Source organism: Phyllopteryx taeniolatus, chromosome 9 (assembly GCF_024500385.1).
Source record: "Phyllopteryx taeniolatus isolate TA_2022b chromosome 9, UOR_Ptae_1.2, whole genome shotgun sequence".
Classification (NCBI taxonomy): domain Eukaryota; kingdom Metazoa; phylum Chordata; class Actinopteri; order Syngnathiformes; family Syngnathidae; genus Phyllopteryx; species Phyllopteryx taeniolatus.
The window spans coordinates 13,366,395-13,386,093 of NC_084510.1; the positions used below are offsets into that span (position 1 = coordinate 13,366,395).

The following is a 19,699-nucleotide window of genomic DNA, read 5'->3' on the forward strand; positions in this document are numbered from 1 at the left end:
GTCCGGAACAACAAAACCTCTTGTTGTGTGACATAATCCACGACCAACGATTTGGCCCAATAATAGCCATACGATGCCAAAAAGAAAAGTTTAATATGTTTGATTTTTTGAAAATCTTCCGTGCAGTGTGACTTATCAACGACAACTCTTCGACAGCGCACCTTGACGTTGACCAATAAGATTGCATATTGTGACCGGCACATTGCCTCCCGTGCTTGCCATTGACAGCATTCTTGGTCGCCGTTGTCAACATTTATCCACATACACAAACCAATGTTTACCGAAGCTTTACAACAACTTTTCACCATGGTAACGACTGTATCCGGTTCCGGTGCAAGGTTTCAGGTCCCGCCTTCCTGACAGTGTTTGATTTGACAAGATAAAGCTCAGTGATCGTAAAAGATGGGATACGGTGGTATCTGAATACACGTCATGCCACTGTCTGACCGAGATACGGCAAGATTTGAAGGCAGTAGTTTGGCATAGTGCCATAATGAAAGACCAAATTTGTCTTGTAGTCTGATCCATGCAATAGAAAAAACTGTCACAGCTGTTCTGCCAGTGGCCTATTGGTGGTCTCAAGGTGTATGCAGTTGTGGTCAGACTCCCCAGAGGTGGGAGCGAAGAATAGCACCCTTCACATTGGCAGGCTGCCGACTCACAAGCATCTGACTTTAATATTAAAAGGCATTAACTTGTATTTATTTATTTTACATTTATGACAGTTACGAATGTTAAAATGTTACTTAATTGGCAGTACAGCTACTAATTGTTTTATGATGGCTACAGTTTGAACTTGCAATTGGGTTATGTCGAATTATTTAGAAAGCAAAAGTGTCCCTGTAAATACTGTTGTAATGTACTGTAAGGGCGGCACGGTGGACAACTGGTTAGAGCGTCTGCCTCACAGTTCTGAGGACTGGGGTTCAATCCCCGGCCCCGCCTGTGTGGAGTTTGCATGTTCTCCCCGTGCCTGCGTGGGTTTTCTCCGGGCGCTCCGGTTTCCTCCCACATCCCAAAAACATGCATGGTAGGTTAATTGACAACTCTAAATTGCCCGTAGGTGTGAATGTGAGTGTGAATGACTGTTTGTTTGTATGTGCCCTGCGATTGGCTGGCAACCAGTTCAGGGTGTACACCGCCTCCTGCCCGATGATAGCTGGGATAGGCTCCAGCACACCCGCGACCCTAGTGAAGAGAAGCGGCTCAGAAAATGGCTGGATGTACTGTAAGATTGAAACACTTTTCAAACCTTGCTAACACACAAAGGAACACTAGGGACATCTGTGCATTATTGATGTTGTGCAATTGTCATGGTAGTATTGTGCATGGACATGTTTTTTCCCTCCCTCTCAAGGCAGCTGTATTGACATTTTCTACCATCCCTTCACACCCTACCCGTGTCCCAGTTCTATTCCACAAGGTTATTCCACACAAATCCAAATACACACAACATTACACTATATTACTGCTTAATGGCAGCTTCATATCTATCTTCTCGCTTCCTCTTTACACTGCGTTGTTTTCAGCAGGCGTTCCGATAAAGGAAAGAAATCTGTTACGTCCTATCGCATTGCGAGCTTGGTAGGACGCAATACAAATCGCATCAGAGTTTCCACATAAAGCATGAGAGAACACAGTCCTTATGTCAGTATGTCTGCAGGTAAGATCAAACACTATTGTATCCCCGCAATAATTGTAAGAGTATTTATTTTTACACTTTTGCTGGTTCGTGTGTTAATGTACTAATGGTGAAAAGCTGAGCCCAGATGGAGCATCACACATGAGTGCTCAACCTTACACATCTATTGGACAAATCCCTCATCACCACACCCCATAAAGCACACACACACACACCTCTATAGTACCGGTATATACAGCCAACTTAGACGGACAGGGGGAAAACGTGCACCTTATGTGGGTCAGGCGGACTGCGCAGCCTTTCTTTTAACAGCTTCATGACAAAGACCTACGATGATGGAGGGAGTGTATATTCACATAAACCACACAGAGAGACAATCTGTGGAATGTTAGTGTGACAGCTATCATAACAGTAAGTGTCTGTGTCAGGTTATTTTAGAGTCTGGGTCAGAGCAGATGCCAATATGATCTTTACCCACCACCATTCTCCTGAAAACTGTATGCCTAATTATTAGTTTAGTTTTTTCCAAGGATACAGTCAAACGTGAGGTAGAGCACAATTTGATGTAGGTCTATTTATACAGATTTTTAAACAATTTCTTTTATAGGAAATAATGGAAACAGAATATTCAAGGGTCAAACTCACCATCATAAAACCTTTATTAACTGATTCATGTAACATGTTAACCTTAACTGTCAGGTGTCAAAGTAAGTTAACCACTATGAAAAGTAAAAACAAATACACTCTGCCTTAACCTTGTTACTGTGCAAAGACACGCTAAATGAAGGTATTGGGACACCATAGGAGTCTTACTACTTTAAACGTTAGTCTGCTCACGTCACCTAACGTCCGTGTTTATTCTTGTGCTTCCCCTTCTCACATTTTACTTTTTGGGAATAAGTGTAAAAAACACATTTTAAAAGCCAAAGAAAATGGAAAACGCAGCCTTTGATGCTTGCTGAACAGAGCATCACGTGACATTCTAGCGTTGCTTCAAAATAATCACATGTATTCTCGATTTCTGAAGCATATTAGATACTACAAATGTATATAGAGCAGAAAAGAGATAGAGAAACTACAACTTTAGAAGTTGCACTTCTATGTTTACAACTCAAAATGTCAAGTCAATATGAATGGCCCAGCTGCAGATACAAAGATCAACATCTTCCCCCAATAGTTTGAGGTGTCCAAATGTCTCAACCAGCAGACTCTAAGACAAACAAAGCTGCTTCACACCATGACAGTAATTATTCCATACCCGACTACACCATGCTGACACTAATGCGCATACTTTCAAGCCTATTGGCCTTTAAAAGCACAAATCTTGACAAATGTAACACGGAGAGAGGAGTAAAGATGAAACAACTTCATTTGACAGCACAGGTGACAAAACAAGGGAAAGAAATTTGGACCGTCCTTGTTAACACTGCAGCACTACATTCTGATAAAGTTCACAACCATAAAGCCATTGACAGTAAGTCCAAATTGGTGACTTTAATCCTTTTGTCCTCTCGTTTACTTGCTCTGCCAACTCAAAATGACAGGCTTTGATATTCATCTGCCAATCTGCACTGTACTTATTCATGTGCGAGACTGTGACCTTTTGCGAGTCGATCTTACAAAAGGGCACAGATTATCACCACCACTGCCACCCACGCACGAAAAAACAACAGGTTACATGCTGAACTAGAGGGGGGTAATCCATTCAAGATTTTAGAACACAAGAAACAGAAGGAAATATGTGTGAGACATATGTATGTAAACAAAAATGAAGTACAATAAAAGCTAAGCACTTAGAGAAAGTCATGCAAGATTTACAATACATTGGCACTTCCCATTTGATTCTTCCATGTGGACAGAAAGACACAAATTTGGAAAAAAATCTGATAAATTTGATTTCTGTCAATGTGACCCCCCCATCGTAGTTGGACACCTCGGCTACACATTGTGGATGAGAGAATGACATCACTGAGATACGCCGATCGATGACGTACATACGAAAACAACACCCCGAACTATGAATTAAAATTAAAAAAATAATTAATTAAAAAAAAAAAAAGTCAGCCACTCATTCCTAGAATCGAGTGACCACACAAAGCATCCCATGTACATGCTCACCAAGAGCCACCCCTTTCATTAAAGAAGACGTGAAACACGATATAATTCTAGTAGCAAAGTACAAAAATGGCAGATTCCCCTTCCACTCCCCTCCTCGCTGTCCCTCATACGCCATCAGGAGTCTTCAATAAAAGTTATGTTTAATGTTTATTTATCCATTTCATTCATCCTTTATATTTATTTACTTATTAATCCTGTAACAGATTCATTGGATGTACATTATTGTCTGTATAATCTGTATAATGTATATTGTGTCACCATTCATACGATTCGGTTTTATTCAGACTTTTTGGAACAGTAATCACAGAAACCCAAGTTCCAATGTATATACAGTACAACATAAAGAGCATTAAACGTGAACTTGGCACATACACCTGCAGTGTAAATTCCGCCGTAAGGAGCTTGTCATTAGTCTATCATCACTCGTGCTCTTCCTCTGCCTCATTTGTCTCTCAACTATCGCTACCTCTTTTCCCCATTCCTTCGTTTTCCCATTCAAATTAAGTGTCTTTAGCTAGTAGTTGTCAGATAAAGTGTGTGCAGCAAGTCGGTACACACATGGCACGGCAGCGGCATTTCATCTTCCAGCCACCACTAAATCACACCAACTCAATCATCTGTGAGGAATTACACATGTACTATGCTTGATTTTATCTGCCATCTTACAAACTGGGGAAGAAATTACACTACAACATTATCATATACAATAAGATGAGATTGAATGTCCCAATTGAACGCATTTTTAGTGTCGCCATTCAAATGAGGAAAGACCTGCTTTTACTGGGAGGCGGAGCACAAATCCCTTATGTAATATATCAGCTAAAACAATATTATACATTAACTACTGCTGAGACAATATCAATGTACAGGATATTGCATGCATACATTTATGGGCCAGATTTTGATAAAGTAGAGCCAAGCCCAGAAGAAAGAGCAAGCTACGCTAATAAGCCGATAGCTTTATCAGACATGAAAGTGGGAAGTAACATCAAAGAATGAGAAGCATGTTGAATGCGAGCGACATATGCTCTCTCGTTCGTCTATGTATTGTGTGTTTGGCTTTCAAGGGAGAAATTAACACAAACACCCCTCATGGAGAGAAGACCGATGTAGTAAGTGTGTGTAGGAGTGAAGGTGTTTGTATGGAGTGTGTGTCTACAAACCACGTTAGACAGTTAATCGTGCAACAGGATGCTTGTACCCAATTGAGCGCGCAGAGTAACATCAATTAATAACTGGAAGCCATTAAGAACATTAAACAAACAACATATCCCACAACTGATGGCATACCATGCAGCATCACTTGACCCACCATTCACTGACTAAATCCTCAATTCTCTGTGATTACACAAACTATGGACCTCATCTTCAGCAGTAATTACCAAGGTAGGGGTGTTGGGGGGGGGGGGGGGGGGACGTGTGTGCGTGTGTGTTCCTGTGGGAGAGCCTACTGTGATTACATGGGCACTGGTGCCTCTAATAGCATCTTTTAGGGAATGGGTGAGGTGTGACGAGTGACACACTTTCGGCAAGAAAGCCAAAAACATAGACATTTCCGAAAATAGTGTAACCCAGTAGTCATTCACCTAAAACAAATGAGTCCTTCCCATAATTCCACACCTTTTTCATAGTTTAGCTACAACCATGAAATGTGGACACTAGGGAGTCAACAACTAATTTGAACTCCAAACTTGCAGATCAAAACAGCAGGACCTACAAAAGCTTGCAAACGGTCTCTCAGATGAATTAAAGTGTGGCATCTTAGCGATTGTATAGGAGTTATTTTGACATTATCAAATGTGATGTGGTGACATTGTCCTTTCTTTACATTTGTTTCACTTCACCATTCATGAGCTAATACAAGATTTTCAACACTTTCACCTTTTGTACAACCCTCTTTATCAATGCTTCAACACATATTCAACCCTTAAATCCTCAGGTTTGTTGTACTGTTGCCTTTTCTTTCAACAGCTCTGTCATTTTTCCGCCTTGCAAGCAAAAAAAAAAAGTTTAAATCCTCTCTCAGCTCCTGAAACCACAAACACTCCATCAATACATCCATTTTCTGAGCCGCTTCTCCTCACTAGCCTATCCCAGCTGTCATCGGGCAGGAGGCGGGGTACACCCTGAACTGGTTGCCAGCCAATCGCAGGGCACATACAAACAAACAACCATTCGCACTCACAGTCACACCTTCGGGCAATTTAGAGTCTCCAATTTATGCATGTTTTTGGGATGTGGGAGGAAACCGGAGTGCCCGGAGAAATCCCACAGAGGCACGGGGAGAACATGCAAACTCCACACAGTCGGGGCCGGGGATTGAACCCGGGTCCTCAGAACTGTGAGGCTGGCGCTCTAACCAGTCGGCCACCGTGCCGCCACCACAAACACTCATGGTAAAAAAAAAAAAAATTTTAATATGAAAATAATGAATTTTATGACTCAAGGAACAAATTCAACATTGGGGACCAAAGTGGCAAAGTCTTGGGTTGAAGATGTTTCAAATTAAGAACATAATAGGAGTAATGAGAAGCTTGGTGTATGAGATCAGAGTTAAGTGAAACAGAAACACACACATACACAGACAGTCACAAATAATGTCTGTCTGTAAAGAAATACATATGGTGTTTAAAATGAGCTTTATGGTGTGGTTTGGAGCAATTTATAGCAGTGGTGGGCTGGCACTTATTGGCTCTGAAAGTGTGTGTGTGTTTACTTGGAAAGTGTGAGTCTGCTAGTGGTACACTTTTTCAAATGTATCCCTTCTCCGCAAGATTAATAGGGATGTCCCGATCTGATCACGTGATCACAAATCAGGGTTGATCACGTGATTTTCAGCTGATCGAGATCGGTGAAAAGGTTGGGTTTTATTCATTTTCTGACATTTTAAATGTCGCAAAGTGAGAAAATAATATAAAGGTACAAAGATCTTGCCAAATGGAAAAGTTATAGCTTTGTTTTATATTAAACAATGTAACTTTTTGGGGTATTTTTAGTACCAGTATAATATAAATGACTGAAAGTGGCACGCAGAGTCTGTGTTTGTGTATGTGTGCGTGACACTCACATGCAAACACAGTCTTGCCCTCCCTGAGCGTGCTTTAAACTGTTTAATAACACCACAGGTGTAGTTTACTGTTACTGTCTGCCCCCACAGCAGAAGCACCAGATACAGTCATTTTCACCCCTGACTGTCAGACATGAAATCAGACTGTTTTAGGTTAATTAGGATTACCAAAATTATTTCTATTTGCCAAATATATATTGTTTATTTTCTATGTTTTAATAATATTAGTTTACTTGTTACAAATGTTTTTTTTTTGGCTGTTCTTTTAAATATTAAAAGTTGAGTTTTGGTAGTTATATATATGGTTTCGGGACTCAGTATCGGCAGATACTTAATATCAAAGACTTGAACTCTGGTGCAAAAAAATGTCATCAGGACATCCCTAAATATTAACCTATGTTTTTTCTTCGCATTCATGTTAAAATGTCAGAAACTGATAAATGCGACAATTAAAATGAGCTGTTATCTGAACAATGCCCGACAGTCCTAATTAATTGCTACTACTGAGATAGAATTTATGAGATTATCATACAGGACATGATAGATGCACAATGCGTACGTGCGTGCGTGTGTGTTGCTGCTGGTTAGTATGGCAGAAAAGGGGAGGCGCATTCCTGACATGAGTGCCCTTCACTACAGTCCTACTAGCTCAACACAACTCTGTCTCTGTTAGTATACATTTCACAGTGGAGGTACACACATCCAGTATACAAAAATACATGCCATATGTTTCAAGGGTAACCGGCATTGGCATGGCTATCAACAGGAAGATATGGAGGACTATGTGCATGTGTTTTGTCAGCTTCACATTTACAAGACTGTGTCAGAGGGGCCTGAGGAAGAATTAACATTGGGTTTAAGTCAAACACACCATGACCTATGTCTTAGTGTTGTGTTAAATGGGAATGTGGTATGTGATTTGTACATCTGGTAGGGTCTGCACTGTTTGCTTAACAGCCGGACTCTATTTGTGCTTCTCTGTCAGGCGGAGAACTGTTTTTTTTGGCATGGGGCGAAATGTAAGGCCTTCTGCTGAGAGTTGGACAGAAACGTACTGATGGATAAGGTTAGAGTTACGGATGCTCCAAATCTGGACAGGGAGCTAGATAGGGTGGGTGGAATTCTGCTGAAATATCTGCTGCGCATTGCTCTAAATTAACTTGGAATGTTAATGAAAGAATAAAGTGAAGAAACTAACATACAATACAGAGTTTGATCAAAGTATGCCTCCTTCAAAGTGGCCAAACTACCGTCATGCAAGACATCAGCTCACAGAGTCTACAGGATTAACACATATTTTTGTTTTGTTTTCTTCTTTGATATTTTTGTGACCTCATGAGGGAAAAGCGCAAGTAATGGAAGAAAGAAGCAAAGCATGATGACAACCATAGAACCAGAACTGCGACGTAACTGTCGAGGCTCCGCAGTACACTATATGGTTGGTTTATGTACATAAGTGTGCATGTACCAAGCATCTTCTCTCAGTAAAAGGTGTAATTCCCATTTTATAAACTCAGATTCAAGTGCAGTCTGAAACTGCCATCGGTATAAAAAGACAATGTTTCTTCTCACACAGGTTCCATTTTCTTATTTGTTCAGCCTTAGGTGAGGGAGAGGAAAGTCCCTGGCTTGGGTTTGAAGCCTTGTGCTTCAAATAGTTGCTTGACGCTAAAGAAGGGGAGGGAAAACAAGCACAGGGATGTGGCCACTGACAGGAATAAAAGTTGGAGCAATGTAGCAACACCTCTAAATTGATGTTCATTCACCAACTTCATTTCTGTGTGTGGTTTATTTGGAATAGTCCCATCTTTACGTTCAAATCTCATTCTTTTTGTTTCCCTCTCTCACAATTCATACTGTTCTCCAAGTGTGCTGTAATGGAACATGGAGACTTTCTTGGCAGCAGTCCACCAAATACAACAAGCCTTGGTGAATCAAAATACATGGGAGGGGAGTAAAGAAAGAAAGAATGAGCTGTGAAAGATATTCAAAAGGAAGCCTGGGAATAACAGACACACTATATAAACAAAGGTTTTAAAGCACACCTTTCAATCATCTCATAGTTATTCAGTCAGTGTTTCAGACAGGGATTTTGGTAGTCAAGAGCAACTTCTTCCTTTAACCAAAACATTTTGGACAATTCCATGCATTCAATTTGAGGGGAAGGGAAGGCCATTTTCACCTTAACAACATCAGGCACCTTGGTGATGAACTAGTATGGAGTTGAAAATATATATATTTTTTAAACAAACAAAAACACACACATTAGTTATAAGTCACATTACATTACATACTGCAGTCAAATAATAAGAGTAGTAAGGGGAGACTGAATTAAAAAAAAATAACAAAATATCATTCTTGATCAGTGAACTGCATTCCACTCACAGTAGACTTGGCTTTTTTATGAATGCCACCACAGATTGCAGCAATTCAGACTTCATCTGTTAACACTGACGAGATTGGAATGAGAGGAACTGAGTTGAAAGCATGATCAGATCCACACCCAGTTTATACAAAAAAAAAATATGATGGAGCACAGGAGAGACAGATTGTTTGTTCTTATCAGAAATAAGTACTTAACATTCAATTCTAAATGGCAAATGAAAAATGAGTACTAAAAAGCTGGTTGTTAGTACACAATGAGGAGTTTGGTACATTTGAAGTCTCTGGAACAAGCAGCAAAGACAACATCAGATGGTTCCCTTTTTTGTGGGTTGCAAACTTGCTGTGCTACACTAATGTACATCTATAAATACTACACAACTGGACAACATCACCTTATGTAACTGAGAGGTCAGAGAGGGCGAGGATTGGGACAGATTTGGGCCAGGGATGTGTACGGAATACCATTGACAATCCCCTGCTGACACTGGGGGTGGCATACAAACACACATACATATTCTTGTTATGCCATAGCACAAGTGCATGAGCAGCTGGTATGGCCAAGTGGTGACAGATGCCCCGCCTCTGATTTGGCCAGTAGCCATGGAAACACAATAGGGTCTGACCAATGGCTGTGGTCTCTGGAGAGATGATTCAGATGATCCAGCTCGCCTACATTCAACCAGACCTTTGCCAAATTATTACAATAAGAAGCTGTAACTGACTTGCTGTATGTGGGTGCATGATGTCATCATGGGCTGGACAACATGCGTGCAATTAGCATGAACTGATTTGGCAATGATTGAATCAGCTGGGGCCAAGCCTGGAACACCCGGATGTGACTGCTTCTGAACCTTTATTTTTAATAATGATAATTTCCCCACAAAAGGAACCATACAAGGGATGTCCCGATAATATATTGGAAAATCAGGGTCGATCTCGTGATTTTCAGTTGATGAGACCGGGTGAAAAAGATTAATAATTTTCTGAAATTTAAAATTTCAGAAAGTAACGAAATAATACAAAAGGTACAAATTGAACACTTATAGCTTCCTTCTATATTAAACAATGTAACTTTTCAGGGTATTTTTAGTACCGGTATAAGTGACTGAAAGTGACATGCAGATTCTGTGTGTGCGTGACACGTGTGTGTGTGTGTGTGTGTGTGTGTGTGTATGTATCCGATCAGGACTTGATATCGGCAGATACTGAAAATCAAAGGCTTGGACGCAAAAAAAAAAAAAAAAAAAAAAAAAAAAAAAAAAAAAAGTGATCGAGACATCCGTAAACCATACCACCTAACCTGACGTAGCATAATTTTGGGTTAAAACATTTCATTTATTTGCATAGTTGCAAAAGTACAATAAATAAACTTTAAATAGAAGGAGGAAGGTAGGGGGACAATATGAACATTTCGAAAAAGAGATTTGGATTGAATTGTTTGTTTTCTTTCCACGAGGACAGCAATTACTAGCAGATACGTTAATGGTTTCCTGTTCCATTGACAAGAAGTCCAAAACACAAAAACGGAACCAAATGCACCAAATGGCTTCAACCATTCCCATATACATTATGCAACGCGAGGGAGGAAATAAAAGAGGTATGCAGAGAGGGAAGAAGGCAGGAGTGCCGTACGCAGGGAAATCAGGAAAGCCAGATGAAAACAATCACAAAAATGTCAAATTCAATGATAGCACATAAAGAAAAGGGAAGATGATCGGTAGTTATTTTCATTTTAGCAATGGAACACTATGCAATCACAGTACAGACCAGAAAGTAGGAGAGGATAAAGATGTTACGTCTATTACCTTAATCAGAACAGCACAACAAAAACAGTTTGTGGAAAATTATAGTTGCTATTGTAAATAAAATTGGTGTAAAACATTACACACAGGAAGCACGGTGACCGACTAGTTAGCACATGTGCCTCACAGTTCTGAGGACCCGGTTCAAATCCGGCCTCGCTCCCCATGCCTGCGTGGGTTTTTCCCGGTTACTCCGGTTTCCTCCCACGTCCCAAACACATGCATGGTATGTTGATTGAAGACTCTATATTGCCCATAGGTGTGAATGTGAGTGTGAATGTTTGTTTGTTTAGATGTGCACTGTGATTGGCTGGCGAGCAGTTCAGCGCGTAACCCTCTGCTCACCCAGCGTCAGCTGGGATAGGCTCCATCCAGCATGCCCGTGACCCGAATGAGGATAATCGGTTCAGAAGGTGCAGGCAGGACACACACAATTATTCAATAAAATGGACTTTTCAAACAAAAACAATTAACAAATATGGTCTGACAAACATAACAGTGGAACCTCCAAAGTCAAAGAAGAATAGCCCACAAAACAAAACAAACCATCACAGCCGACTTCCGCTCAGTGAGCATCTAAATGATTAACTACACAAGTGTTTAATTTTTTTTTTTGGAGCAGTTTTAATTTATATAAATTTTCTTATACATTGGTTAAATAATTTGTTTGGGCATTTTTTTGTTACTTCAAAAATTGTACAGTGAATAAAGTATTTATGATGGGAGACTGCATGTGGAACAAAGTAATTCAACATTATTTCCTGTTTTGTTTTTTTCAATTTATGTTTGAGTGTCTGCTGCATAACGGATGACTTTATACAAAGAAGAATCATCTTTTATTGTCATGAACATGCATGCATGCACACGAAATTTTTCTCTGCATTTAACCCATCACAGTGAACACATACACATGTTAGTGGAACACACTGGAGCAGGGGGCAGCTGAAGCGCCCGGGGAGCATTTCGGGGTATCAGTGTCTTGCTCAAGGACACCACAGCCGTGAGTCCGGGGGATGTTGGCGGATGGTCCAGTCAGGGTCTTGAATCTAGGTCCCCCACGGTGGCAGGCGATGATCTTAACCATTGAGCCACGGATGCCCAATGATCAATATGTAGAAGCTCTGTTGTGTAAATTTGTTAGTGTGAGTGTGTGTGTTCCTTGACACATGTCACTAAGCATTACATCAGTTATTGCCTCCTTGGCAGTGTGCTTTCCATCTGGTTTTCTCAGTACCTTCGTGCGGGTCATTGTGCTTAAAATAGAACAAAAGCATGTTGACCTACGTCAGTCTTCCACATACACTTAAAATGCGAAAACTTTGAGAGGGCTTCTCGTGAATTAAATGTGGTGAGCTGAAAGGAATGCATGGTAAAGTTTCCAGACAGTCAGCTGTGGGTGCTGGATTGTAACAAGACAGCTTTTTATACAAGGGAAACTTATTCTGACGTTACAGCGCACAAACAAGCATGCACACACGCACACATGCACTCTCACAACCACAATCTTATCTAGCCTTGTCACTTCCTATAGTCTTTTTCCCACTGTTCCACAGAGACCAACAGGAAATGTGTATGAGCGAGAGACGTTGTCCATCTAGAAGGCTAAAGGAAATCCTTTCCTGGATTACTTTCTGTCACACGCACATGGGGAGCACACACAATGAAACCAAGATGCAATCAATGAAATAAGGCCTGATTAGAAGCACTTATAATTAGACAGGGCCACACAAATGCTCAAAAACATTGATTACTATTAGTAGTGCACCAAAATGAAAAATTCTTGACCGAAACCGAAAACCAAAAATAAGGAACCCAAATCTGAAAATTATTTGTAAAACTGCAGTTATGACTATGACTGCGGAGCTGCCAACCTATAGAAATTGACTTCCAGAACAATTTGTCTGAATTTCCATGGTTTTAAAATTTTCTCAAGAATATTACAGCAGGACAGTTATTCCCGTATATTATGTAATAGGTTGAAAATAATGTTGCATATTGTTTAATTGCACAACATAATCATGACTGTATAATCATTAATAAATTATGGCTTCAATATTCATTTTAATGCATTTAATGCAAACTTGTAGGCATTTGCAGCCAAAGGTCTTCTCTTACGTGCTATTTCTGTATTTCCTAATAATAATAATAATAATAATAATAATAACAATAATAGTATTAGAAAATGAACACTACAACAAGAATAAAGTTCCAATATCAAATAAAAGAATATAGTTGAAATATCGTTAAAGGAATAAAATTTACATTTTATGAGCGCAATTTAACATTTGCATTGAGACGATGGTTGACAAACTAATATTCCTTTGCAGAATAACAAAACATGTTTTATACTGCCTCTTTTGATGCTATATGCCAGAAAGTGAAAGGAAAATCTTCTGAAAATGAATCTGCCACCTTGGTAACCAAACAGTGTCTTCCACAGAAAGTTGGTTCAAATTGGTCAAAAACAAAACCTAGACAATGCACCCAACAGCGCATGAATGGCTCTGACAGTTTCCCATTTGCCTGTTTCCTGACTTATACTCAAACACACACAGAAACCATTCACATATAAACAGACCGGACAGATGCAACACACACACACACACACACACACACACACACATATAGGCAAATTAGGGAGCAGCATGGGTTGTCAGCAGAATTTAGAAATCAATTAACAAGCTCAATTAGATTTATAATTTTGTAAAGCAACATATCACACAGTGCGCCTTGCTCTTTGCATTAAAAAAAAAAACTTTTTCCTGAGGGGACACAGCACACGGGAGATGTAACAAGGAGGGAGAGATTAAATGTAAATATGTCAAATGGAGCTGTGTCTGTCAAGCTGTTAAGATAAGTGCCTGATAAATGCTGTATCCAAACAACAAATCTTTGCAGATACTAACATGAACTCACTTATTTTGCATTAAATCCCTCTGATAATGTTTGCTCACTTGCCAAGCAACTGCAGCTTGGGAAAGACATTAAAATGCTATTTTATTTCCAACCTTCATAATTTAACAATGTTGGAACTATTTACAAGCAGGTCTTTCAAAAACACATCCACTCACTCTTATTGGGTCCCTCTTCCTGCACTGTGTAATTTCCTGTAAAACTAAATATCATATTCACATTGACTTCCTCTCTTGTATCCTCCAGGTTTTGTGATGCCAAGTTTGTTGAGTCAGTCTCTGCATAAATATCCTGTTTGTGTGCATGCTCAAATTGTTATTGGCCAGGGCACAAACTCTCGACTGACAATACCGCTGCATTCAGAACACAGATGGTGCAACCTGTAGGTTTTTCATGGCACAATGGTGGACTGGAAATGATTCACCGTCTACCCTAACTGATCGAACACACGCAAAGAAACACACACACATGCAGGAAGGGCAATAAATTGAATCCAGCACAATACGACCCCCGCCACGAACTTGGTGCGAGTGACAGCTTATACCAGAGAACATTGCACGTCCGAGAGTTCAGATGGAGGTAAAGTGGAAGAACACTCACAAAAAAGGCATGTGATACTATTCTTCAATTAAATGACAGGAATCTGAGGTTTTTGCCATTAATTTAACTCTAACCAATGCTTGGAAAAGTGTGATTAATTTAATTCTATGATTTTTGTAACAAATTCAAGGGTTTTTTAATGTTGTCAATGGAGGATGAAGACCATCATTACATTTTTAAAGAGATTTTTTATTTTTTTTTGGCATAACAAGGCAGAAAAAACATGATCCAATGTAATAAATATGCTTCAACATAGAATCACTAAGGCCAATCATAACACTCTAGAACCCTGCCTGTGTGTGCCTTTAATCTCACTACCTTTACATGTCAGCCGAGTCTGTGCTAAGGAAAAGCTGAAGTGGATGAGTCCCGGCGGGAAAAGCCACTTTCCAGAAAATTTTACCCAATTTGCGTTGCTTCTGGCTTCCTCATTTTCCCTGAACAGGGGCAAACTCGTCATAGGGTACATCTGTATGTGAATATATTCGTCTCATATGGATGTCTCCACAAAGCGGAACGCAGAAGAATGTTTGTCGACCATAGCTATGCAGATGACACACAGTTATATCGAGCAGTCTCTCCAGATGACTACAGTTCAATTGAGGTGTTGTGTCACTGTCTAAAACAGATAAATAACTGGAAATTTTCTTCAATTACACCACAACAAAACTGAGATAATGGTTATTGGCAATACAGAAAAGAGGATTGATGTTAGTAAATACCTGGAATCACACTCTTTAAAAACCAAAGACCAAGTCCGAAAACCTTGGTGTTCTGATAGATTCCAACCTGACTTTCAACAGTCATATCAAATCAATTACTAAAACTGCCTTCTACCATCTGAAGAACATATCCAGAGTGAAGACTTGCATGTGTTAAGCAGACCACGAGAAGCTCATCCATGCTTTTATCGCAAGCAGACTTGACTATTGTAATGGTCTTCTGACTGGACTACCCAGAAAGAGCATAAACAGCTCTAGCTCATTCAGAATGCTGCAGCTCGGGTTCTGACCAGAACAAAGAGGTCAGAACATATTACTCCAATTCTATAGTCTTTACACTGGCTTCCAGTCAGCTTTAGAATAGATTTTAAAGTTCTGCTACTGGTCTATAAATCACTGAACAGTTTAAGTCCTGAATACATGAATGAAATGCTAATGGAATATAAACCAAGTAGGGCTCTGAGATCAACAGACTCAGGTCAAATAGTGGAGCAAACATGGTGAAGCAACATTTAGCTATTATGCTGCACACAAATGGAATAAGTTGCCAACAGAAGTGACGTCAGCCCCAAGTGTGAATGTTTTTAAGTCCAGGTTAAAAACTCTTCTTTTTTTTCCCCATGCTTTTTAGAGCATTTCCACTTTTAAATATTTCTTGCACTGTACGCTGTTTTAATTGTACTTTTATTTTATTTATTTTTTCCTCTTTGTTTTCAATGTTTATAAGCTGTTTTTTTCTTCTTTGTTTTTAAATGCTGAGTTACCTTGTGTATGAAATCCATCCATTTTCTGTACCACTTCTCCTCACAAGGGTCGTGGTTGTGCTGCAGCATATCCCAGCTGTCTTCGTGCGAGAGGCGGGGTACACCCTGAACTGGTCGCCAGCCAATCGCAGGGCACACAGAAACAAACAACCATTCGCACCTACGGGCAATTTAGAGTCTTCAATTAGCCTACCCTGCATGTTTTTGGGATGTGGGAGGAAACTGCAGTACACCTGGAGAAAACCCACGCAGGCATAGGGAGAACATACAAACTCCACACAGGTGGGGCCAGGATCTGAACTGTGAGGCGGATGTGCTAACCAGACGGCCACCGTGCCGCGCTGTGTATGAAATGCGCTATATAAATAAATTTGCTTTGCTTTTTTGTTGGCCAACAGGAAAATGACAAGCCACTCTATGCACGTGTGGATTGTCGAATGGAGAATGGACAGTGCTGTTTTGATTGTATATTCACTTGAGGATTGATTCATTATGAATAACATTTACAAGGAAAACTGTGCACTGTCGAACTCATCCTGACTGGTGGTGAGGCTAATAGAGGAGCTTGCTAGAATAGCCTTACAGCCGCACCGTTAGGTAAATATCTCACTATCCAGTCACTGATCACCCACTGCTTTACTTATTTAAACACCATTACCAGCTGCTAAACTTGTCACCGGGAATAAAAAAAGATTCCGCGGTCATGACATCACATATAGTCATAGGTAAGAAGTAACTGTATCGGAATACAACCCTGAGTATGAGGAATATGTAAAACTTTGCGATTCCACAAGCATGACTACCGCTCAAGAAAAGTAAATCAGTGCAACACACTCAGAAAACCCTCGCCGAGTCATTCAGCAAATATGTGCCAAATGACGGAGCAAGTAAATGTTGGCAAGATATAAAGAACGCCATCAACTACATTTCTTTCTGCAGTGTTCTAGCCAAATTTGTATTTTTCTATTTATAGTGTGTGCTTTAGTGACAAACAAAAATCTATTTGGTTTAAAATATTTTGTTAGGTTTACATTTAGATGGCATCTAAATTGGTTTTGTTGTGTTTTGTTACAAAAGCTTAACTAAATACTATTGTGCACACCTGATTTGGCATATTCTCCTGTATACAGGCTGGACATAACTTGGAAGTTATTAATTGTTAAATATTGCCATACAATATTCTTGTGCAATGTTTTGCACTAAATGTATGAAGCACTTTACAAAATAAACAAGAGCTGTTGTTCTGAAATGCTGTGTCTGTCAATAAATGTCCTGGAAAGTAAGTAGAAATTTACGTTTTTTTTTTTTTTCAGGATTTCAAATTATCGTTATTGACACTTGAATATAGAGTTAATAACAAGAAGGGGCACATGTCAGGTTAAGTTTTCAAAATTCATTGTTGGATAACTGTCATTATAAAAAGCAGCTGTGCGCAAATGCAGTCATCTGCGTATGAAACCAAACACTGACATGGCCATCTACAGTGATCCACAAATAACGCAAGCTTGACTACTACCAAAAATAAACTTAATATAAATGTTACACTGAGTAACCTTTAATATAAAAGACTGAGATGGGTGTGTATAGGCTGTGAACTAGCATATAAATAGTGAACAGGTGAGGTTGCACAACATCAGAACCTGCTCCCTGCAGCTTTTGACCCTCCTGAGGATCCAGAATGTTTTTTGAATTGCCACACAGAGGGGAGAAAGTGACGCAGGACCAATGCATTAGAGAAATGATGCAACAAGAGGATCAGCAATCAGTCTGATTAAGTGTGTGCGTGCATGTGTGGGTGTTGTCTCATCTCCTACTTTATCCACTGTCGCGCTTGGCTACAAAGCCTTGCTTTGATTGTATTTTCGAGGTTTGACACGAAATCACTAGGTCAGGGACATGCGGAACACGCAAGTGACAAAAATACAAGTCAATCACTCAGATGCCTGGAGAGGTGAATGAACGACGGTTTCTAATTGTAAACCTTTACAAAATGTGGCAGAAAGTGCACAGACAACACTGCATCAACTTTTGAAATATAATTAATCAAATTTGAAGTGAGTCAGGGACGAGAGAGAGTAAATAACTGAACACCCCAGATTTATATGGAAGCTGTTATGTGTTGTTTGCTGATAGATGGGTAACGTGGAGAGCTGACCGCAACTATTTAAAGTGCCTTCGCAGTTTGTGGCCTAAAGACAAAATAAACCACATTTTCAAATCAATCCACATTACTTTGAACAATAAGTCTCATTTGATCTTTACTCTGTAGTCCTCAGGGTCACTAACGATTACAAGCACACCTCTTTATCAGAAGGTCCAATCGAAAGCTAATTTCCCTTAAAGCCAGCCTCTAAACTCTAATCACCTAGAGGAACAAACAACAGCCTGGAGATCCTGAGTGCTACCTTTTCTCAGATTAACTCACCTAAGGCCCATTTCAACATCCCTTAATAGCGCTGTGCCTTTAATAGGCTCATTAAACGTGTGCGTGTTCAGTGTTGGAGGTGCTAGGTCATTGTGATATATTACATTGTGATACTATGTTCTGTCACTGACTAGCTATAATGAGAGAGAACTAAAGACCCATCCGAATATTATAATTCTTGATTCCAAACAACATTGTACAATAGAGCAATTAGACTGTCAAGGAGACAGCCTGACAATGTTGCATGTTCCTTGCAACTGAATTACTGTATGTACAGTATAATACAATTAGGATATGTTCCAAACCCACACTAGCTCAAGCTCCACTAGACAGAGAGACCATCTTTAAAAATGCCATAAACACATTTAAACTTATTAAAACAAGGGGTGGGACTTTAACACATTCATCATGATTAATAAATTACAAAAATGTATTTAAAAAAAAAAAAAAAACATTTTAATCGCATTTTGCATTCCAAACCACACGGAACCTTTGCTAGTGCACAATTTCCCGGTAGACTGATGACACTGACGCACACGTCAGAGCTCGGCTACCAAAATGGAGGAATTGGATGAAACAGCATTGCTACGACTGATCAAATTGAATTAAAACAAAACAACAGCAAAAAAAACCTGATGGAAGCCTTGGTAAGTGTGGTTTTGTGCAAATTGTGCAAAAAGGAGTTTTCATACCACCGAAGGACTTCAACCCTCCGACCTGTGATTCAACATTTCAACAGGCAAACAGAAACCATTTAAAAGTCACGCAGGCACAGGGAAAACATGCAAACTCCACACAGGCGAGCAGGATTTGCACCTGGGACCTCAGAACTGTGAGTCAGATGTGGTAGCCAGTCCTTGTACAGTACTACGTCAAAAGACAAGGCTAAAAATAAACTAGCTTTTGGAGTCAAATATACCGTACACGATGACGACACGGAGTAAATGTCTTTTGCGGAGCCAATCAATGACGTCATTGATCGGATGGGAGAATTATGACAAAGCCGATCAGCATAAAATGCTAATAATCGGCCAATACCGATCAAGTCGATCAGATCGTCATAAAGTCTAGTGTCAACCGTCGAGACCTTCAAGTTCCTGGGAATTACAGTCTCCCGGGTCCTGAAGTGGGAGACAAACATGCGGCTTCCGATGAAGCGCGGTTTGCCACGGGAGCTGTTGAAGCAGTTCTACACAGCTGTCATTGAATCAGTTCTGTGTTCATCCATTACAGTCTGGTATGGTGCTGCCACAAAGAAGGA

The 19,699-nt window shown here is 39.9% G+C and overlaps 1 protein-coding gene across 4 annotated transcripts in view; it reads right to left on the reverse strand.

Moving 5' to 3' along the window:
• Window positions 1-19,699, reverse strand: part of LOC133483183 (plexin-A1-like) — a 209,533-nt gene that overhangs the window by 115,965 nt on the left and 73,869 nt on the right. The window contains exon 4 of one of the 4 annotated variants that reach the window (XM_061783984.1): window positions 10,506-12,135. The exons of the other annotated variants lie outside the window; for them this stretch is intronic. Coding sequence (XP_061639968.1) covers window positions 12,091-12,135 — 45 coding nt within the window. The 3' untranslated portion in view covers window positions 10,506-12,090. Of the gene's footprint in view, window positions 1-10,505; window positions 12,136-19,699 lie in introns of those variants that run through there. 4 annotated transcript variants of the gene reach the window in all.